The sequence below is a fragment of the Eufriesea mexicana genome, unplaced genomic scaffold (genome assembly GCF_001483705.2).
Source record: "Eufriesea mexicana isolate 0111107269 unplaced genomic scaffold, ASM148370v2 scaffold4100, whole genome shotgun sequence".
Lineage (NCBI taxonomy): Eukaryota > Metazoa > Arthropoda > Insecta > Hymenoptera > Apidae > Eufriesea > Eufriesea mexicana.
The window spans coordinates 336,053-361,354 of NW_016912102.1; the positions used below are offsets into that span (position 1 = coordinate 336,053).

A 25,302-nucleotide genomic window follows, 5' to 3' on the forward strand; every position below is an offset into this window, starting at 1 on the left:
ATCGATCTACAACCTAACCAACAATAAATTCACGTGCCAAACTAACATACGTTCTTCCTTTTACTGATTTCAGGTACTAACAAAGCGATCTCCACGCGAAGACAGACTAACCTCACCTAACCACCAAGCATTATGACAGCTCTGAGGATCCCTCCGCATCGCCTTAAGTCGTAAAAGGGGTAGAACGTTTCTCTCGCAAAAGAGGCGTCGCGTATTTCCATCGAAATTAACGCATGCGTACCTGATCCATTAACGCATCGTGGGTTTCGGATACCTGTCCGTCGAAACTAATATCCCGAGGGTTAATTCAGACACTCCATCTCTGAAGAGAGGAAACAACGTGGTTGTACTCGAGAAAGGGTGAGCACGTAACCATCGTCGAAAAATTCCATTTTCTCCGCGTCCCAATTTCTCAGCCAGTCATTCCGTTCGTAATGAAAATTAAAAGTGGACCGGTTTACCTTTTGCCGTGCCAGTTACGTACCCATCTACCTGGAGCCCCGCGCCAGTTTCTTTAAATCGAATTATCCCCCTTTTTCATTTACTATCTCGGCATATTTATTCACTGTGCATCGGTTCGAAGTTTCAATTAACGTCCGAGGAATATATTCGATTGAAATATTACCCGAAAATTTCAAGAATTCCAACGAAGCTTAAAGTTATTATTAAAGTTGTAGATACGATACAATGTAAAATTTGTTTGATACGAAAAGAAATTGTGACAAGTACTTGCAGACGTTCGAAACGTGCTTTCTGTTACGTATAGTGATATAAAAATTCGGCTGAACTACGAATTTGAGATTGAAAAAATTGGCAGTCTACGGTATCATAACACTGAATAGGTGTGTTATGTTTTAATATTGTAAATTGAACGCAATCGTGATTAATTGGGACATTTAACGTTGAACGTGTTCTCGGTTGAATCACTACGGTTTCTCGGATGTTTTTCATCGAGAAGGGAATAGAAGATCCACGTTAATAGACAAGCGCGTGGGTTATTAGAGCTGGAAAACAAAAATTGAATAGCAAGGGCTGTTTTCGGGCCGATAGAAACTCGATTTACCGGAGCGAACTCGACGGGTGTAAAAGTTTTAAATCGCACTCCTCGTAAATTCTCCACTATTCTCCGCGAATTCCATGAACGCGAATCCAGGCGGAAACTGCGCTGCAGCCAGCTGTAGACTATGGAAAAGCAAGGAATGAGCTGACAACTACATGCGAGTATACATGATCGAGCGATCGATTGTGGATGCATATTGCTATTAATATTCGAAGAAAAATAATTTACTATAATTTGTGTATTATTTATCAATTGGATAGTGTATATGAGAAACGATTCTATCAATTTTTCAAGAGAGAAAGGAAATACTATACTATTTCTAATTTCTTTTCTTGTATTATAATATAATTCAAAAAATATATTGCCTTTTGTAATACCGATCCCACGGGGATGTAAGCTAATAAATAATTAAAATTAAATATAAAATAATTAAAAACTATAGTTTTAATAGTTGTAACTATTAGAGTGCATTAATACTTGAAAACTGAAAAAGAAATTGGCAATAATTGTTGTTTACACGAATCCTTTAATTCTAAAGAAATTATTGGAAATTTTTAATTTCAAATTCGTGTTGTTCGCATAATTTATTAATTGAAAAATTATTTTGAAACTGAAAATTCATGGTGTTGTGGTTTAAATAATAAATGAGGTTTAGCATTGTTATATTGTTCTGTAAAGATTAGGTAAATGAATATTCTTAATTTGATATTAGAATTAGTTTGCAATTATTCATCATTTGCATGGAAATTATTTTATAATTCGAAATTTATGTGATTTACAAGATTTAGTTAATGATTAGGGTCGTCCATTATTGTTCTATTTTTTTATAAAATTTAAAGAACTGAATATTGTTAGTTTGGATATTGGAATTAATTTGAAATTAGATAGTATGAAGCTGTTTATTATTTATTTTAGTTATCGATTATGGTTATGTCGTTCAACATTATTACATTGCTCTGTAAAAATTATATAAATGGATATTGTTAATTTGTCATTCGAATTACTTTGAGATCGAATAGTGTATGCTTATCTGTCATTTATACTGAAATTATTTTGTAATTTGAAACTCGTGTTTATCTCGCGATTTGGTTTACGTATACATACATGTCCAGTTGAATTCATGGTTAGAACGTACTTACCCATAAATTAGACGAAAATTACTCTGTAATTTAAAATTCGTGCTATTTTGTCATTAATGGTAAAGTACATCCTTAAATTATTCTATAATAATTAGATAAATAATTATTTCGAATTATATATTAAAATTCATTTGAATTCGAATAATCATCGCAGATTAATCTATGAGTTAGATTATTCCATAAAAATCTACAGATTAACCCATGTTTCATTTTCAATTGCATTTAACAAATTTCAAAAGTAAACATTTTATTGATGTTTTTAGTCTGAATACAAAATCGAATTTAAAATTATTTTTAATAATTTTAAAAGGCATCTGAAAATTCTTATATTATAGGCTAATAACCCTATCTCGAGATTAATTTTACACATTTAGCAACGAAAAATCATATTCTCTTTGCTTTCTCTCCTATTGAAAATAAACAATTCCTTTGTTAAAATTAATATTAATTTTCATCTAGTCAGAAACTTAGTAATTACGTATTGTAGGATCGTGAAAACTGGTTTCGAGACACCAAAAACTGGCAGAACGACAAGAACAGAATAACACAAACACAAAACTCATAAAACTAATTTTACTTAGGAAAGGAACACCAAGATTACGAAACGAAAACACACAAAGACGCACTCTAATTTAACTCTCTTTCCAACACCGAGCGATTCACGCTCGTGCTGGTCACATTTGATTTCTAAGGACCCTGTTTTGGTCGTCGAGGGCCCTGCTTTTATGCTTTTCTTAATCTACGCTTCACCTCTTCGTAGGGACCACGCAACTTAATTTTGTTACCCAAAATAACTTTTCCATTTGCTTTTAGAAAATACTGATCGGTTTATAATTTGTTTTTGTTGGCAATGGCCGATTCGCGATTTCTTTGGAAATGGTATCCTACAATATGCTAATTTATTTTCACTTTATCACTGTAATTATTATTATTACGCATATATCCCGTACTTAAACGCGTTAGAAAATTTATAATTACATAATACATATTTCAATAAGACGGTAGTTCTTTCTGAAATGGTATCCTACAGATATGTCTGTGATTATTTACAAAATTATATTCGAAATATTCAGAAAAATAAATTTTGTGTTATTTGGAGACATACATTTAGAATTTTTAATGTAACGAATTACTGACTCCTGTTTGTTGAAACCAATTAATTGTTTATAATTTTCAGTTATTTCACATATTAAAAGCAGTATTCTCTATACCAAGTCTCTCTTCCATATACACTCGTCTAAAAAATAAATCACTCATGACGTTCAAAAACGTACCATCAATATCACTTCGTCTATCTAGATCGAAAACTCAGGAAAACCAGTCTCCACTTTAAACACCTAAGAAATCTCTGTTAAACTCATAACTGTCAGCACCTAATCTACAGCTGGGTCGTAAGATGCAGCAACAAGTTTGGCCACTTTCGTAAGTCAGTACCTACGAAATGTAAGAGGCCATAGAAACGTCGCATTACTCGTCAAACGCTAGCTCCATTCCCGAATATTCCCGTCGAAGTTTCGCATAGCAAAATCATTCGCTTAGAAAGACTGGCGTGGCAGAGGAACAAAGAGAGACCGAGGATGAATTGATTGCAGGGCTCGAAGAAGCCTGCGACTACGGCGTCAGGAGATCGCGGGGCCCTCCTCGGAAAAAAGGGGCTCCGCACGAGAAGGGGCACGTAAACGTACCCCTGGACCCGTCGTGGTGTTGTCCGCCGGGGGTGGCGGTGGTGGCGGGGGCGGAGGTGGGTGCAGACGCCGTGACTTGGAACGACGCGGGGGTGGCGGTCAGGGGGCTCCCTGTCTTGCCACCATCAGCTCCTCTGTCGCGGGGAGTGCAGGGGGTTGTGGCCCTGTGGTGGGGCTGCCCTCCTATAAAAAGCGTCAAGGTATCTTCTTCACCCCCAAAAAAGAATAGATGTTGTTTTCATGAATGTTGAATTTTTATTAGAGCAATAATCTACTTGTCCTTATTTCTTTGGCTGCTTTCGAGGAAGCAAGGGTTCTTTTAGGATTTCAATGTGTACACGAATTCCAGTTTGAATTAGGTAGGGGGATTAGATTTGTGAGTACGTGTCCGGTTCTTTTATAATCTTGGTAAATAATTTCTTATTTATAGGAAAATATGGAACTGTAGATACAGATATTTAATTTGTGAATTATTTGTAAAGGGGGTAAGGTAACTTTTAATTGGGTTGATTAAATTACTCTTGCTTCTTTTTAAAGTAATTTAATTGCATTTTGAATTACATTCCATGATACAAACTTTAATTCTTATTAATATTTATTTATAAATATATTAATAAATTATTTATTTATATGCAATTTATTAGAACGTTGAATCATATTTAACGATTTGAGAATCATTAATTTGTGAATTATTTGCAAAGTGATTAAAACAATCTTTAATTAAATTGACTAAATTCCACTTTCTTTTTCTCAAAGTAATTCAATTGTATTTAAAATTGTATTTCATACAAAATTCTAATTCTAATTATTATTTATTTATGAGTTTATTAATAAGTTGCTTTCCTAACTATAACATTCTTACATTTCATATTTTATATTTAAAGTTTAATTATAAAATTTAATTATTAAATTTTTATAAAGCTTTATTATTTAACAACAAAATTTACTAGTTAAAAGTAAAAAGGAACAATAGAAAATTTGATATAATTAATGAAGTTTTCAGTACAATCGTTAATTTGAAAGCTTTCTCAAGAGAATCGAGGAAATTGCTAGGTATTTAGAAAAGAAAATGGAGAAAATATAATTACACGATAATGGGGGTAATTCCTGAGATAGTCCAGCTAGAATAACAAGACAAACGTTAAAAAGAGCATGACAGAAAATAAAATACTCCGTTAATTAAGCGTTGTTAAATATCCATATATAAATTAAAGATACACTGTTATTAAACAAAGAAATATTTAATTTTCCATCATTTATTATTAAATAAAACAGCGATCTTTACATAGTATTACCATTAATTAGCAAGATGAGACCCATAAAAATAATACTGTATAATGCTTTTGAAGCAAGAATTTTATAATACAATCTACTGATCAACCTTTTATCATATCATGAATATATAGGTACTTTAAATGCCAGTAGATTATTGTTCTAATAAAAATATCACCATTTGCTTACGAACATAAAATTTCATTCTCATTCGAAAATTCGTTCCAATTCATTCTGAATGTTATTCGAATAGCAAAAATATCATATCTCATGCTGAAAAGGATAATCGCAAATGCCTTGTGAACATTGAAAGAATTGAATGCGAGGTTAGTTAAGAATATACCTTTTACGTATTTTAATAAAAATATTTAAAATAATTATTTTTAAAAAGTAGTTAGATACACGCGAATATTGCTGATTTCAAGTCTTTAAATTCAATTATTACCTATTTAATTAAGAACGAGAACATTGGATTCATACCTTGGTCGAAATGCACTAGAGGTGGATAAAAATAATGTCTTTTTTGAATATATTTGAATATTTTATTTTTCCACGTAAATATTTTCACTTGATTCACGCGTGCAATGATATTTTACGTATGCATTGAATCGTATAGCTATGTTGGTGTCATTGATATTACGTGGAAGAAATTTTTCAATGGAGGATGGAGTTTGACGAAATCGTTTGCACGTCGTGTTTTTCCAAGATGCATTGAACGAAAGGAAATTTCAGTCTCAAAAATTTAACATAGTTATTAGAACGTTATCGTGTTAAGCAGGGCATATAGTAGATAAGGAAAGACAGGCTGCGCTTGGTTGACTGTTCTCAATCTTATCTCGCGTGTCACGTTAAATGTATTAGACTTGTCTTCGCTGGCAAAGGCTTAGTACCTTATTCAATCTCTCAGTAAATTTAACCCGTTATGGCCAGTCTTTACACACGGAATTTGCAGTGCACAAAAGCGTCTACATCGCGGCGTTATTTCTAATTTATTCTAATATTATTTGAATATTTATAACTTTGTTTTCAATTCATTAATTTATCGAAACATTGCTACTATTATTTTTAATTGATCCCAATTTTTAATTATTTTTAACTATTATTTTAATACTTCTGATACTATTTTTGCGAATATTATTTAAATATTCCTAATATTATTTTTAATTTTCTCTAATAGCGTTAAAATATTTTTAATATTATCTGAATATCGTATAATTAATTATTTAATTCTTTAAAAATTTAGATTTCTTTTTCTTTTGATTTTAGTAAGTATTAGATAAAATTATAGATTGTTATCTATAAATTTATAGGAAAGGTATTGCATTTTCTATTGAATTTTAATCAAATAAATATTATGATTACAAAGTGGCAGTTTTATATATTTTAATTAAAATATACAGACACTTGTGGTAATAAATCGTGAATTAACAATATAATATCTCACAGGATGCAATAAATTTGATTAATATTCACCTCATACAGCAATGCATGTCCCTCTTAGATAAAGCCCAAACATCTTATTCCGCGTGGCAGAATATCTAGGTTATCGTGGTCACTCTGTTTGTCCATATCTGACACTTATGGTGAACACTCCTGATCATGATTAGGGGATCACGTGACCTGAGATCAAATACATTATTTGCGTAAAATTGCAAAAGGAATTAGATCTCTTCAGAATATCAGAGCACATAAAATGTATAATTTAAGAAATTATAATAATTGCAACTAGTTATTACGTAGTTTGGAATTATGACTACTTGTTAATATTGGAATAATTTCTATGCATATGCACACTTTTATTAAGATACATTATATAACGTAAAATTTGTTTTCATATAATTTTGAGTAAATCAGCTTCTCAAAAGTAGAATTATTTCATAAAAGCAATACAAAATTAAATATTAGAAAAGAGATATTACAATATCATTTTGCTGCAACAATAGTTATATTTATAAATAATATTAGCAAATAACTAAAATATTATAATATAGTAAATAATACAATAACTAAAATATTATGATATAGTAATTATACAATAACTAAAATATTATAATACAGTAAATAATACAATAATTAAGATATTATAATATAGTAAATAATACAATAACCATAAAGTTAGGACACTAATTTTATTTCCCCTTTAATTATTATTATATTATAATTACAAACAATTTTATACTCCTAATCAATTTTGATAATCGTAGATGCCACGTGGAGAAAAAATTCGACAAACTTTCCAAAGTCACATCATTAATATTTCTTTTTCAAAGAAATTAAAAACCATACTTTTACACCTACATATACAAAAATCACTTCTTTTCCTAAAAAGAAAAAATGAAAATGACTCTTTCATGTTTGCAAATATAAAAGATCACTTAATCCCGGTCAAAAATGAACAAATAATTATAAATTAATATTTTCCCTCGAAGATAGACTATTGATTTCGTTAATTAGGTTAACACACAATTATACACGTAATAATTGTCTTCCAATTAAGCGATTTAACTAATTAAAGAAGTAATTACCAATGCCCTACACCATTCTGTCACTGAAAATCATTCGTCTCAAAGTCGATAAATTTTATACTTACCTTAATTATACATACCTTGCAATACTTACCCGAATTTATCTTCATTTACATATTACTTTATCGGATAATGCCCATTCTTTATTTTCAAAGTTCAAAGGGAACATTGAAAATTTACAAGAGATGGGAAATATCTCAAACTTTGTGCGTAGCTCTTAGCTCGGTATCGCTCTCCAAAGAAAAATCTTTGGAAAACGGTACCAATTACCAGGTCTCACCACGTGGAGGTGGCTACGCATCGAGACCCGACATGCGCCCTAGTGGCGCAGCCTGCTGGCGCTACCTGTATCAAAGGTACCCTAATCTAACTTGGAGCGAATTAAGTTAAAATGACTCTACTGACACTTTATTATATTTCGTGTCTTACAAAAGGGGTTTCGGTTCGGTATACTGAAACTCTACTGTCGCAACGCTAAGATATTTTCAAGTTCCCATAAAAATAGGGAATGAAATATCAAACACGCGAGCTAATAGAAAATCGCGACGCGCCCGAACGAGTTCGCGATTATTCGAAAGACCGACTAGCCTAGGCGATGTACTCCCGTGTACAGAGATAACTTCATACCTCGGCACCCTCCCGATCGGGCCTAGCTCAATTCCAGTCACTGTCGCACTCGCCAAGACTTACACGTGGACCAAGGATAGTCCCTGAACCAATGAAACTTCTAGTGTCAACGCGAGGGCCCTGCTGGGCGGTTGCCGGCCAAGACAGACACTTCGCATCCCAGCCACACGGGGTAGAACTTAATCATCCCTGTGGTCTAACCGTAGATGGTACTAGTCCGTCAGCCAGCATGTGCCCGAGCCCCAGTCGCGTACGACTTAGGCAGCGGACCGCCCCGTCGAGGTCAGAAGACGCACTGATCCGAGGGGGTCACCCTGGAACCCGATGCATGACGAGATTGACAGTGACTGGGAATGAGTGTCGGAGACGAGTCGTGAGGATGACTTACGAAGCATGTACTTATCGAGTACACGAGAGCACGTCGCGTAGGCTAGTCGGTACTTACGAACGATCGCGATTATCGCGAGAACAATTATGTTCTATTTGCTAAACGAGGGGGATAAGAAAATGATAGAGAATTTATAAATTTCGCTCCAAGTTAGGTAGCTTACCTTTGTACAGATAGCGCGCACATGATACTTAGTCTATGGATCTATCTTATGATTACTTAAAAGTAAACGCACGCATCGTTCATTGATGTGTCGCAAACAGAATCTTGAGAAACCTAAAAGCTAAAACAGAATATATTATTGTTAATATGTAGCTGAAAGGAAAGGGATTAGTACGAGGAAACCATCAAGGATAATAACCAAATGGAACGAGCAAGCCAACGACGAGACCTGAGCAACATAACTACGAGACAGAAACATTCCAACGGTGAGATATAAACATACCAACGAGGAAGCGCTCGAGTATTATACGAAATACTCGAACGCTCTAACGAAAACAAATCGAACGGAAGTCGTAAAATTTGTGAAAGGAAAGATTTAGCCAACGATGAGACATAAGTAAACCAACGACGAAGCATTCGAATATTATACGAAATACTCGAATGCTGAAACAAAGACACATAGAATGAAAAAAATAAAATCTGCAAGAAGAAATTATTGTTAAATTATTTAAGAGAGTGGACAATGGCCACTGAATAGCCATTGATCTAGCCAACGATGATATACAATACAAATAAACCAACGACGAAGCATTCGAATATTGTACAAAATATTCGAATGCACAAACAATGAAATCTAGAATAAAAGAAATAGAATCTGAAAGAAGAAAGATAATTAAAAGCTGAAACAAAAAATAATTAGTACCTGAAAGAAAAATATTAACGCGGACCCTCCGAAGTCGAAGCGACAACTGGCTCGAGCCTGCACGCGGGCCCCTTATATAGCTGCGGCCGGCCGAGGATCCGCGAAAATTTCCGAACTTTACCGATTCCTTTAAAAGTTACTTTTCCGCTCTAATAACTAATAATTTATTAACTTTCTTGACTTTTATCGTTAATATACGTTGCAAACTATTTGTTATCGACAATTTTAATTTGTTATTAACAATAAATTTATTAATTCATTAACTTCTTGTAAGTTCCGAATATATTCTAACACAAATACGTCGTTTGTTCAAGTAGTAGGCAATAATTTACTAATTTTTTCACTTTTATTATAAATATACGTTGCGAGCAATTTATTATTAACCATATTAATTTGTTATAAACAATTAGTGTAATAAGTTATTACCTTTTTGCAAATTGTAGTTACCTTTTGATACAAATTCCTTCCAAATTCAAGTAATAGCTAGTAATTTCTTAATGTTTTCAGTGACTCGATTTTCGTTTCAAAGTTAGTTAACATTATTATCATTAGACAGCATATCCCGTTTAATTCTCATACACAATTACAGCTTATTTTATGTATGAATCTATATTTGGCCCGCTGCTATCATTCGAGCGCATAATTCTCGTCTATAGCCACCGGTTCTAATTATTTAGGGTTTATTACAAACCAGTCGGTGATGCAAGTAGGCGCGTTTATTATGTTCATTGCGTGTCTCTCTGAGTTATGCGAACGAATGTCGAATGGTGCAGGAAATATGGCGAAATTTATTTCAATTTTCGGACGTATCGTTGACTAGAAATCTCGGTAAACCTCTCAAAGAGATTAATGTGACCGGAATACATCACTCGCGTATATTACCTGTTCAGTGTGATTGATATAATTTTATTAACGTGATTGATATGATACAATTTCATATTACGTAGTTTTATTTTAATTAAATATTATTTATGGTAATTTAATGAAGTACATTTCACATTTCTGTAATTTTCAAATAGAAATTGCTAACGAATAAAATGAAGGGCTATAATTGGCACCATTTTCTCCAATTATTCTTCAAATATAGTGATCTAGATTTATAGATGACACTATGCTGCATTAGTGAGTGTATTTATCTTCAAGACATTGTAAATCAGCATAATCAGTCATAAATATTAATTTGTAGTAGATTTTATACTTATGTAATTTTAAAAACAGTATAATGATAACAGAAATTTTGTTTGTGTTTGTGTTTTATATTTTTCTTCTTTTTTCTTTTTATATTTTAGTCATAGTTTGTTTTATGCAAATATATATAATAGTGGTGGATTGAATTGATATTTTGAAATAATTTTTAAGTTATTCTTTAAAATTAGGTTTGAATTCTCAAATTTGGAGTTGATACTGTAAATGTCGAAATTTTCGAAACTTTAGGTGCTAATTTTGGTTCGTAAGATTACCTTTAGTTCAAGTATTTATTTTAATTAAAATATGTTATTTTAGATTAAAAATGCCACAATTTTTTGAAATTTTCCTGGGAACAAGCATTTAATACATGCAATACTAATTAAACGAACATCTGGTGGTGATTTATACAGTGATACATGCACCTGTTTCTCTTGGCAATGGTACAGACCGTGTAATTAAAAAGACATGCAAATTAGATAGAGGATTTCTAATTACCAGTAAAAAGTAAATTTTAATTACAATGGGATGTAACATATGTAATATTGGTAATTACTTAGGATAAACTGATAAACTGCATTACAGTACAGTATTAAAATATATCACAGATTAAAAATAAATATGATAAAATAATATTAAAATGCTCTAAATTATATAAATAAATTAATGAATAAAATACATGCCATTATTAATTTGTTTGTTTGCATAGAATATTAATATCTCGTTTCTTTTATTTATCAATTTGTAAATACTGTATATATTATATCACGACACAGTAAACATAATTTTCAAATTCGATAGAATTTGGTTGAATTTAAAATATTCAAAACCTATCAGACATTGAGAGCTGTTCATTTAAAATATAATCTTCGAGGTATTGTGATTACATTTTCCACTTGTTTTGTTCCATTATTTATAAAAGGAAATCAGTAACAATTTTCTCTACCACGATTTAATCCCAAATTTAAATTTCGTTCTTGCTTACTATCCGCATATTTCAAGCTCGAAAATCATGAAATAATTCATCGACAAGCATCGAAATGTTCCATTGATGCGTAATTTTAAATACGTCAATCTCCTCCATTTTTATGCAAATGCTGAATGATTAATTCAGTTTTCCAAAATCCACCTCCGTGAATTTCGATCAGCCGACAAAGCCGTGGCTTCCGAAAATCACGCGGCAAGTTCGATAAACGATATATCTCGTAAAATCGTAACGATCGGCGGAAATTTATGCATTTAATTACAGCCGAGGCCGCAAAGTAGAGACAGAGAAGCGTCCGGAGCAGCCAGTCGATCGATAATCCAGGATTCTAGTTAATTGAACTTTTTCATCGCCATGAATGTTTTAGCGGCTGTATCACGGAATTCCGCGGGCCCATTTAAATTTCGCGCTGTTAACGCTATTCCCGTGTTCTCGTTAAAAATTCACCAATTTTCATGCGACACGAACTCGACCCACCTGCGTGATTTACCTCAAAACGTCGATCCCGTTGGCAAAGGATGCTATCATTTAGACACGACTTACCCTAATCTCGGCGTTGTTCTGGCCTAGAGGATGGCGGCGTCTATTTGCACACCGGTTTTGACAGAAGTTACGTCAGCTACCCTGAAACTGCACGATCTCAGACTTCCTTCCTTCGAACTAGCTTTATCCGTTGTTGCGTGTAAGGTAGCAAACGTAAATGCCGCACTTGAAGTTCAAACTAACTGTGATAAATTGAGGGAAATACAGCTAACCAGCCGGGATCAAGGGTAGCTAGGGGGCTGGGTAATAGTACGGTATCTCAACTTGTGAGCAACAAAGGGCTCGAAGTATAGCTTTTTGCCAGATAGTGCCACTGAATATGTGGAGGTTTATGAAACGTGCTTATTTGCAACGTATCTCGTGGTTACACTTGATGAGGTAATGACGGGAAGGTTTATCTGTGTAGGGTTCTAGTCGGCTAGCAAACTCGAAGGCTGATTAAAGTTTGGGAGCATTGGTAGTAATGATACAGGTGCAAGTTGGGAATTTTGTGATTCAATTGCTGGAGCTTGGTGATTGGAGAAAATTATTGAGGCTGTTTTTATTTCTCAGAAAGAGGTTGATTTAAGAAGATAGGGTAGAGGGTGGATACTGAGATGTTCTTGGCTAATGACAGTTTTGGTATTCCAGAGGTAACAAATAGAACTAAAGTCAACGAATTCCTCTGGTTGAGAAAATTCATAAATTTTCTTTCTTTATTTATGCAAATTTTTCTTTTTGCTCGTCATAATATTAATTGAAAATATCAACGCGATTCAATTACTGAAGTAAAAGCAACGAATACTTAAATTTTTATATATTTTTTGTATAGAGAGAGAGAATAATTATGTGGTTGCATATTTGTACTCTTTTAAAATTAAAAAATTGGTGATTTTGAAATGTGATAGTTTTGTGATTGTTTGAAGATAATTATATCTAGTTGTACCTTCGTTGTTGTTGTATGTTGGTACTTATCTATGAAAGAAATACAAAATTTATAATATTGTAGAATAATAATTCGTGAAGGTACTTTTATACAAAATTAGAATATATTATTATTAGATGTTTTAATTATAAAAATAAATAAGAAATTGTATCATTACTACTACCATGCTCTGGATTATTACTATAACAAATTAGAATTAGCTGCTATTAAACATTTCATTTACAAAATAAATAACAAATTCTACTATTATTGCCATACCTAACTACCAGATCTTCCGTAATTCAAGCCGACATCAGAACAAACAGATATCTTTCATCACTAAGTATTCCACTCACAAAAATGCAAGTTCAAAAACGTCACTGAGATCTACAAGTGCAGCACTACGTTTTACTCTGTATTAAAAAAAATCCAATCAGTATCTATAAAAGAAACCCTGTTATCCTTACACTACCAACAAGAATAGCACCCACACCAAGCCCCAAGTATACAAATTTCAAACAAAAGATCAATCTTCTTTCCACCTTTTATTCAAGTAACCAAAGACTAAACCTTCGCTTAAACCATCTTTCTTGACCATTTCTGAGTAAATCCCGAGCCTGTCACCTCCACACAGATCATCGTTATCTTCCCAAACCTAATTGCGTTTAATCCTTTCGCCTATAATATCGTGTGAGACTCGTAGTGGGGATATCGGGTCGAACATGAGTATCACGGCTGAGAGACGTGATTTGTAGATGGGGCTCAACGTAAACACCACGGGTCAAATTCATGGTTAGTTTTGGCTTATGTCTTTCTGCCTCGGTTACGTGTTATCCTTCGTCGCGTTCGGAAGCAATGGTTCGACGTGTGACCGATTCTGCTTTACGCTATCGCGACTTGAATCGTGCGACAAAGGATTACGCATATCTCGGAGTATAATGTCAAAGGTAGCAGTAACGCCAAGATTAGAAGACCATAGATCAAACCCCACGCACATATATCAATCCTCTCTTCCGTTTTTGGGTAAATCGCGAGCCGATTGCCTCCTCGTGCACAGATCACTGGTATCTTCCCAAACCTAATTGCGTTTAAGCATAAGCCGATGCATCTGCTCAAAATTAGCAATACGCGAAAGGTCAGAAGACTATAGATCAAACCCCACGCACATATACCAATCCTCTCTTCCGTTTATGGGTAAATCGCGAGCCTATTGATCTCACATACGCATCAAACCCACGTAGATCACCGATATTCTACCCAAATTGGGTAAATCGCGAGCCTATTGATCTCATATACGCATCAAACCCACGTAGATCACCGATATTCTACCCAAACATAATCCTGTTTAACCCTTTCGCTGCGAACAGCGCCTTTAGGCGTTCATCCAGAGTCACTCTCTCCGGGTGAATAGCGCTGCTAGGCACTGTGCATTTGTTATCAGTAACTGCCAAATAATGTCCACTAAATCGTTTGTTTTCGACGGGTTAGCAGCATATCCTTATAGGGCACAGATTTTTTCACATAATCGAATATAATTCTCTGCACGGTGGATCTGACACTGTCACGTAGGCTACCTAGAGAGCAATTCATTTCTGAGTGCTCCGCAGTGAAAGGGTTAAACATAATCCAGTACATAACCTCGAAGGTGGCAGTGCTGTTAATGATCAAACTCTCGCATGTACCAATCCTCTCTTCCGGTTTTGGACTAATCGCGAGCCTATTGATCTCACATACGCATCAAACCCACGTAGATCACCGATATTCTACCCAAACATAATCCTGTTTAACCCTTTCGCTGCGAACAGCGCCTTTAGGCGTTCATCCAGAGTCACTCTCTCCGGGTGAATAGCGCTGCTAGGCACTGTGCATTTGTTATCAGTAACTGCCAAATAATGTCCATTAAATCGTTTGTTTTCGACGGGATAGCAGCATATCCTTATGGGGCACAGATTTTTTCACATAATCGAATATAATTCTCTGCACGGTGGATCTGACACTGTCACGTAGGCTACCTAGAGAGCAATTCATTTCTGAGTGCTCCGCAGTGAAAGGGTTAAACATAATCCAGTACATAACCTCGAAGGTGGCAGTGCTGTTAATGATCAAACTCTCGCATATACCAATCCTCTCTTCCGGTTTTGGACTAATCGCGAGCCAATTGATTGCACATACGCATCGAACCTACGCAGATCACTGATATGTTCTCTAATATAATCGCGGTTAAGCATAATCCGATATATAATCTCGAAGGTAACAGTGCCGCTATAGATCGAATCCTCACATATACCAGTCTTCCGTTTCTGAATAAATCACGAGCCTGTTGATCCCACATACGCATCGAACATACGTAGATCAGTGGCATCTTGCCAAACATAATCGCGTTTAAGCATAATCCGGTAGATAATCTCGAAAGTAGCAGTACCGCTAAAGATCAATCCTCTCTTCCGCTTTTGGGCAAATTGCGAACCGATTGCCTCCGCATACACAGATCACCGGTATCTTCCTGAATCTAGCCGTGTTTAAGGATAAACCAAAGCATATACTCAAAATTAGCAATATCGTGAAAGGTCAGAAGACTATGGATCAAACCCCACGCACATATACCAATCCTCTCTTTCGTTTTTGGGTAAATCGCGAGTCTACTGTCCCATATGCATCAAATACACGTAGATCACCGATATCTTCTCAAACATAATCGCGTTTAAGCATAATTCGGTATGTAATCTCGAAGGTAGCAATGCTGTTACTGACCAGACACTCATATATACGAATCTTCTATTCCGTTTTTGGGTAAATCGCGAGCCTGTTGATCTCACATACGCATCAAATACACGTAGATCACCGATATCTTCACAAACATAATCGCGTTTAAGCACAATCCGGTATGTAATCTCGAATGTAGCTATGCAGTTAATGATCAAATACATATACCAATCCAGTCTCCCATTTTTGACTAACTCGTGAGCCTATTGCCTGCACATATGCATCAAATCCACATGGATCACTGATATCTACCCAAACCTAATCTCGAAGATGATAATGCTGTTAAAGATCAAATCCTCACATGTACCAATCCTCTCTTCCGTTTTTGGGTAAATCGCGAGCCTATTGATCTCACATACGCATCAAACACACGTAGATCACCGATATCTTCCCAAACATAATCGCGTTTAAGCATAATCCGGTATATAATCTCGAAGGTAGCAGTACTGTTAATGATCAAACACTCGCATATCCTCTCTTTCATTTTTGAGTGAATCGCGAGCCTATTGTCTCCACATACGTATCAAGCCCACGCAAATCGCTGAAATCCTTGCAATCCTAATCGCGTTTAAGCATAACCCGATATATAATCTCAAAGGTAGCAGTATCGCTGATAATTACGCTCTTATTTTTGGGTAAATTGCGAGCCTATTGCCTCCTCATATACATCGAACCCACGTAAATCACCGGTATCTTCCCAAACATAATCGCGTTTACCATAATCCGACATATACTCTCGAAGGTAGCAGTGCCACTTTAGATCAAACCCTGATATATACCAATCCACTCTTCCGTTTCTGAATAAATCGCGAACCTATTGATTCCACATACGCATCAAACCTACGTAGACCACTGGTATTCTTCCTAAACACAATCGCGTTTAAGCATAGTATATATAATTTCGAAGGTAGCAGTGCCACAAAGAAAACACCCTCACATAGACCAATCCTCTCTTCCGTTTTTGGGTAAATCGCGAGCCTATTGTCTCCACATACGCATCAAGCCCACGCAGATCGCCGGAATCTTTGCAAACCTCCTAGTCGCGTTTAAGCGTAACTCGGTGTATGATCTCGAAGGTAGCGGTATCACCTGGGGTCGAGGTAGCCGCGGCCGCGGCAGAGGTCGCGGGGGCGTCGCGAGCCTTCTTGGTTCAGGCGTCGCCCCCGCGAATTACGCTTCAGGACTGCAGGGCGTAGCGCCTGAGCTAAGGGAAGTGGTGAATATCCTTGGCGAGAGGAACCAAGTTGGCACACTCACGGGCGTGGGACCACCACCGGGGACCTTGGACAGCGACGGCCAGGGGGATGAAGAGGAGGGTACCTCGACGAGGAGACCACCGAGATCCCTCTACAGGAGGCTGATCAATTACGTTCGACAGGCATGGACCGGCGTGAAATTCGCTTTAGGTATTTGCTCATGTTTATCGTTTATACTGTTTTTACGTAGCACATGTTTTGCATGAGAAAACTTCCGTAGTGTACGAGTATGGGTGTATGTAGGGTTGGGGTTGGGCTGACTTGAAATTATGTTACGAAATTTAGGAACATTCTGTGCATTGGTAATGGTATGTGAATTACGATAAATGTTTCTTTTGTGGAATGGGGTATGAGTTTCTGAAATATATTGTTTAGAATAGTGTATTCTGATGGAATTATTGGGATATATATTTTGGGTAGGAATTTAAGACTGGAATCTTGATTATGGGGCCATAGAAAAGTTTCCAATTTTCTTTTTCTTGTTTTATTAATATTTAATTTTATTTGCATACTGAGTACTTTTTAATTAGTGTCATAAATAACTCATTATTTATTATTCACACTCCTAGATATTGTATGTGCATGTAAATAATAAATTGAAAATAGTCATAGTTATTATTAATTATTAGTTATATAGTATAATTATGTAATTATTAAAACAGACATAGTTATTCGTTATATATTACAATCACTGATAGTTTTGGGGCTTACTTTATTTGAAACAGATGTAGTAAACTAATATTAAATTAAAAAGAAATACAGGAAAATAGAATTTGTTCCATTATCAGTGAAAGATATAAACTACATATGTGTTTGACCAAATTTCACACAAACCAGAATTCATACACGAGCGTGTTAAAAGACACGTCAAATCTAAAAATACCAAAGTAACGAGGAAGAATAAAATAAAAGAAATCGAAATGCAAATGAATCTATTTTTCCTCAAAAAGTATAGAAAACTCACTAATAGAGACTAGTAAAGATTACACAAAGAATTACCCTTTCTCTAACTCCAGGAGTCTAGAAATGTGTTTAAATCGAAGAAAATGGCGTTGCATTTTTAGATTAAGCAGATTATATCGCGGAATGCAAATATGTTTCGCAAAGTTCGTTGCAACTTATCGCGTGCCGCGTTGTACGTTCGAATCCGTAACCACGTGAAGTGGCTGGAACACATTTTCTGGAAACGTGTGAGTCTCCTGAGCTTCTGTTGCGAGGTGCCTCCACGTTGCTTACGTGCTTTGCCCAGTCATCTATGTTGCATGATTCCACATGCTTCTTCGTGTGCACCTGCACGTTCGCCATTGTTCCATAGGTTATTGTGTTCGACTTACCTCCAATCGACCTTCTTCTTCCGATACCTCGCTCAACGACTATCATTGCTCCGTGGGACTCTCTATTGCACCCGGATCGCGTTTGAGTTAAGCTGATGAAAAATTTAGCTCGCCACCTATTGTTGGATACTCTCTTAAACATTAGAGAAACGATGTTGAAATTTAAACTAGTTAATTGAGAACGAATGCCGGTACAAATTCGTTTCTACAACTAAAATAAAGAAAATAAGGAAAGATCAGAGGGAGTTGAAATTAGATAATTTATTAGGAAATTTTATATTCGAATGTCTTTGGTGTTGCATAATGAAGTGTATCAACAGGAATAACAATTAATTTTTTGAATATTTCACGTGTCTTTGGGTATTTCACTATGAAATGTATAAAAAGTAATTTGTTTTATTATAATAATTGTATAATTTCTGTAATTTATTAGGATTTTAGAACTTTTATATTATATAAGTAAAAGGAAGATGTTAAGCCTTGGAATGTCGTGCCGGTATTTCATTCGGCCCTTTGTTTAGAATGGACCCAGAAGACCGTTAGGGTCTTCTGGCAGCCAGATTCTAATTGCTGTTTTAGTTCAAGTTCCGTGTCCTTTCTATCTTTATTTTCAATGCATTTTCAAACAATTCTTTATTTCCCTCGGGTCACCGGACACGAGGCTTTCTTTAGCCATTAATGTTAGAAAGCAGGCAACAGCACTTAGGATTTGGCTGACAATAGGCCTGCAAAGAAAGGGACCAGGCCATGTGCGATGTCGCGACTTTCGGAGCCATAAAGTAACGGGTCCTTCAGGAAGGATCACGAATGTGCGGGTGGCCCACCAGCAACCCCCTTTGAGGGAGAGGCTTCCTCCACCGGAAAACCATGGGCCCCGAAAGATCGTGCATCGCACAAGTTAGTTAGGTCAGTACCAGTCAGTCAGTAAATAACATTCGAAGAGTTCAGAAGAGTTATCCGAAAGTACTACATAAAATACAGTCTACTATAAACACAACGTTCCTCAAGAAATTTGGTTCCTCATTAACCGTCGCCAATTGCGGACGACCTATTGACGATATACAGAAGAGATGAACTGATTTTTAATTTAATTTTAATTTTTAAATTGTTTAGAAAATTATTTTAAACTTAATACAGGGTGTGCCAAAAAATGTAAACACACTTTGCGTGATTATAAAAACAGTATATATTTTACTGTTTAATTAAACCGTCTTTGCATTTTCAGTATGTTTTCACACTTATGGTAGCAGTTTAAAATATATTTACGTTTTTCAAAGTCTAGTTTAAAATCAGCTATTATTTTAAATGGATTGCACCTAGAAAAGAAAAAATGAATTAGAAGGAATAAAGTATTAAAGTGCGTGTACGTTTTTCTGGGACACCCTGTATTAAATGTTATCTTTTTTTAATTTTGATAAGTGCTGACTGAGGGTCGTCCCTTGAGTGTAATTAGTCAGTATAGGAATATTTACACACAAAGATTACACGTCTTACAGTTGAAACATATGACGGTAATGTTATTCAGAATGACAAGAAGCTAGATGTCACAGATGCTGTGATTTGCATACAATTGGACACGGCGATGCATTTCGAGGTTTCTGAGAGAGATTATGGGATGAGAAATTCTAAGACAATTCGGGATGTCGAGGAAGAATATGTGACATTTATTTGCTGATATATTTGCAGAGATTTGTGGTCGTTTTTGGAATTTTTGTGGCACCTAATGACACAAAATACAGAGAAAAAGTGCACGAGGATGTTGATTTTTCAATTTGCCAATGCATGTTGATGCAAGAAAGTCTAATGCAGAACATTTATATTAAAAAATATTCTGTGTATAAATAAAACATCAATATAGCGTTCCAAGAATACATAACCTAAAAAAGAATACTAACGTACTTATGATTTAAAAATATAATTCGCGTAAGCAAGTTTAGATACCTAAATCTGTCAAAATTCCATCTGATTATACAATTTTCCAGCACTTAGCAGTTATAGTAATTATAGCATGACCTATCGCGAAGCTATGATCTTAGATATTCGAGTACACTTCATGAAAATTCATGGAAACAGCACGTGGCGCCATCTGGATCTTACGGTTACCTCGAAATAATTTATGAACGGTGTACTTAAAAGCAAAAGACAATACATACTACATCTTAGCACGCAAAACGGAAATAAGGATTTTTTATGCGATGTTTGATAATGATTAGAATACCAAAGGTTATTGCATAAGTTTAATAAATTTAATTTAAAGAAGCCAATAACTTTTTATGTGGAAAATTACAGTAATCTTTTATTTCGAATAAAAGTTGTTCTTATTACGTAATTAATTAACGTACACTGTGTGCATTAATCTATACAATCTGCATACAAAGTCATAAATACAAAACGTTTGAAACAAGCTAATTATAAATAAGTTAATTAATAAGTTAATATGAATTTTATGCACTATTTTTACCAAAAATGTTTTTAAATTCGATAAACGGCGCTAATTTAATTTTAGATCCCAGTTTGACTCGAAACACAATAACCATTTTAAAAAAATCCTATTCTATAATCATTTCTTTGTTAATGGAATTCTCGTTATTTTTCCATAGAGTGAGCTCAGTGGTAAACAAACGTATTAATTATATGGAAAAATTTATTTTATTTAAAGAAGGCAAGATTTTATCGGAGCTTACGACAATGCGGAGAAAAAAATAGGTCAATATTTCCTATTGCAGGAATAAATTTCTTTACAGTTGCTCACGAGCCAGCGCCTTCCTTTCTCATAAAATGTAACTGAATTCTCGGAAGCGTTTCCCGAGCTTCGATTCAACGCCTCGTTTAATCCGAACGAATAAAAGCATACGTCGATGTGCATCGAAACAAGCTCACAATAGGTAGCGCCACCAGCGGGAAATTCATTTAAACGCTCCAAAGATACATTTAATCATGATTGGTGCATCGCCTACACGCGTCGATTGCACGTGCCTCGAATGGCTCCGCCACGAACGACAAAGAAATATAGATGCGTCAATGTTAATTGCGCGGGCTTTTTAAATCGTTTAGCTAAAGCGCTCGTCATTAGGGGTTCAAAGAAAGAATTTTTAATTGACTTGTTATTCCGTTCGTGTGTTAAAGGCAAATACAGGATATATTCTTGCAAAGGAGGGAAATATATAAATGGAGATTTTTATTTGACGTAGGTATTTTCTGTTTTAAATCTTTGTTTTGACTCTCAAAGAATGCACCTCGTTTTTATTTAATATTTACGTTATATTTATCTACGAAAAGTATCGCGGTACATTTTTATAATTTATTTTTCTTTCCCATGTTATTAACAAACAAGTAATATCAGTATGAAGAAAATATTGAAAAAGAAAAAGGAAATATTTTTATGATGTTTCATAACACATTCTAAATATTATTCTGCTTACAATATTTATAATATTCTTATAATATTCGTTTCCAAATTTGTTATTAATTTACAATGAATATTATTTCTCTGTACTATTTATTGCCTGCTAAAAATAAAAATTAGGAAATTTGCTTTTAGTTTCTTCTTAATAAAATAATTCCTATTCTTGTCTTGAAAAATAAAATAACAAACACTGAATAGAAAGAACTTTAAGTTATAAATAATTACTAGAGTTCGATTTTTATAATGGCATATTTTCAAATTTAACAATCTATTTTTGTTTTTAATTGCTTTCAGTTTCATTAATATTGATTAGCAAACAAAACCAAGCAGCAATATTTTATAGGTTATATTCAGTAACTATTAATTCAAGATACGAATACAATAATGTCATTCAATCTTTGTTGTTTGTGGATTTTACACTGAAATATTGCCAAAACATTTCGGTTCAAAAAAGGAAGCATTGATACATTTTCTACGCTGATACAAAAGCAAGATAGTAAAGAATTGATTTATTGCTGTGTATTCTCTTGGTTATTGCAAAGGTTACACAACGAGCAATTTACAGGTAACTCGACACAGGTAAATTGGGTAGCACCCTCTATAGATGCAGTGGAATCATTCGTTTTAACGAATGTATTCTTTCGTTTGCCATGTGCACGTGAACGTGGACAAATATCTATTGCATTTGTATTTGGAAACAAAGAGTGAATATTGAAGTGGACAGCGTGATAAGTCTCCTAAGGAAATCCGTCGAATTGTCGCTTTAAAACAATTGTTCGCTGCTAAAAATTACGAGCAACGTGTTGGCAACTGCACACTTTATATAATCTTTCATCACGATATTTGATTTTATTCGAATTGGTATTTATTAAAATTAATATTCATATTTATATTGACCATAGGAAATTACATATACTTTTCAATTTTATCTCACATTTATTATATTATATCATTGTTTTTATTTTTATTAATTTGTTTAATTACTATACAAATTTATGTGTTTTTAAGATCAGATTTTGTTTAATTTATGTACAGTTTGAGATAATTTGGTTTAATTTGAAAGTGTAATAAGATAATCAATACTTTTATTAATTGTAATAATAATTTTAATAATTTTAGTAATTTAGATTATTTCTTTTGAAATATACAATATGTACATCGAATTAATCTCACATTTTAAATTAATAGTTAAATTCTGGATATTTACCAATCCTAAATATAGTAGTAAAACAGAGGAAAATATATTCTTTTTGATATTTTATACGTACCTCAGAATTTACTTATTTTTGTATTAGTTTATATTACTGCACAGAAAATTATTGTATAACTACTCTAAATCTATTTGCAGAAATATAGAATATAGAAAAGTACATTCATTTAGATTTATAGTAATACAAACTATTCGAATACAAATTTATTTATTTATCCACACTCTTTATATAATTATCCACACTCTTTGTGCTCTCAAATAATTTATTAACCTTGTAACCACATCCTCACACTTATGCAAATATATTTCAACAATATACAAACTTTCAGTGATCAATAACGAAATGTGCAAATAAATTAATGCTACAATCGCATAACCACTAGTGTATTCCAAAAAATTATAATACATTTGGACTAACACTATCTTCCATATTTCTTTCCAAAGGCAAAGAAAAATACGTGAAAGCAAAGCCACCGTTGCGTTGAAAAAGTACTTTGTACTTTTAAAAGAAAGTACTTTGTTGCGTTTAATAGACAAACGTGTGTCGTGACATCACACAGATATTTCCATTAAAACGAAACTGATATACTTCTTTGACAGACGGATCAGTGGAAACCTGAGTTAGGTGGCTCCGTTTTCTGATCACAGAATAAGGGTGGATCATTCTGATCACGACCGGCGATAGATCATTGTTGCTAGGAAGAGAAAATGCATTCCACGCCAGATGCATTTCATCCCACACAAAGATCCTTTGTCTGAAGAACGAAATACGAATACCGATAAATCCAGCCTTGTTCCGCTTATACTTTTCACATCTCGTAATATTTGCCTTGCATCCAATCCATCCCCTTTCGTATCGTTTCGATCAGTATAGGGAAAGTGAATATCCATCGTTCGGATTTCTTCGATCTGTCAGTATTAAGTGTTTCTCTAAAAATTTATTTTGGAACAGGTAACAATTAAATTTTTATTAAAAAATTTGTTTACTTTTATGTATTCTTTACGTCCTTTTATCTTGGTATTTTAAAACATTTAAACGCGCTGTAAATAAAATAATAAGGAAAAGGAAGCAATTTATTAAAATAAATTGGAAAAATTTGTTTATATTTAAAATTGAAATTTAATTAAATTAAAAGTTATAAAATTCTACGTTTTTATATTGTATATTAATAAATTTGATGGTAGATATATTTGCATAGTTAGCAGAAAAAGGAAATTGATCAATTCTTTGTGTACCTAAAATATTAATTATTTTATTAAATACAAGTTCCTATAGAGTAATAATAAAAATTAAAATCTGGAGGAAAATTAAAAATAAGTAATAGTGCAATAGTAACATATTCGACAAAGTTCAGAAGAAGAATAGATGAAGCGAAATTCGTCAAGTGTATCTGTTCAATTAACAAAAAGACGAAATTGACCAATGTAAGAACCAGAGTCCTATTATTTTCTGGATTTCAAGCATGATACAGGATCCATGTTCTGCTGCCCCACGTGAATTATAACGTATGATTGCGAGGAATCCTCCGTGTTGCACAAAAGCATCCTCCATGCCTCACACGAACTTCAATTACGGACAAGTATTGTACAAGTATTGTACTACTGCGTGTTATTGCTTCACGATGTGAATAAGATTTATTTTACGTGGTTTCTTTTGCACTGTGTACTGCAGCTGGGTAAAGATGGGAATTGATCATTTCCTTCTTCCTAGCTTTTGGAAAAATTTAACTATAAAGTACAAAACAAAATTCTTTATGACCATGGCGCTGTAAATAGAGTATATAATTTGTGAATTTGGAAAATTGGATGAAGGAAAAACGGAAATTGACATTTGAGGAACTCTTTGGGAGAGGAGATTATTGCAATTTTGTACAGTAGTTTGTTATTTATTGTTTTTCTATATATTTATTCTACATATTCTAAGTATTCTATTAAATATTTAGAGTATTTTATATATTGTTTTAAATATTCAGAATATTATAAATATTATAAATATATATAATATTTAGAATAAATATGAGAAAAAATAATAAAGAATTCAAATATTTACTGTTATTTACTGTTCTTCTATATATTTATTCTATATATTCTAAGTATTCTGTTAAATATTTAGAATATTTTAAATATTATTTTAAATATTCGGAATATTATAAAT

The 25,302-nt window shown here is 33.9% G+C and overlaps 1 protein-coding gene across 1 annotated transcript in view; it reads left to right on the top strand.

Annotated features, from left to right (window-relative positions):
- Positions 1-256: 256 nt before the first annotated feature.
- The window catches only part of LOC108551430 (uncharacterized), a gene marked incomplete at both ends in the record, with an annotated part of 90,284 nt that continues 65,238 nt past the window's right edge, over positions 257-25,302 (top strand). Inside the window, 3 exons of the mRNA XM_017905602.1 lie at positions 257-360; positions 3,792-4,084; positions 17,018-17,347. Coding sequence (XP_017761091.1) covers positions 257-360; positions 3,792-4,084; positions 17,018-17,347 — 727 coding nt within the window. The remainder of the gene's footprint in view (positions 361-3,791; positions 4,085-17,017; positions 17,348-25,302) is intronic.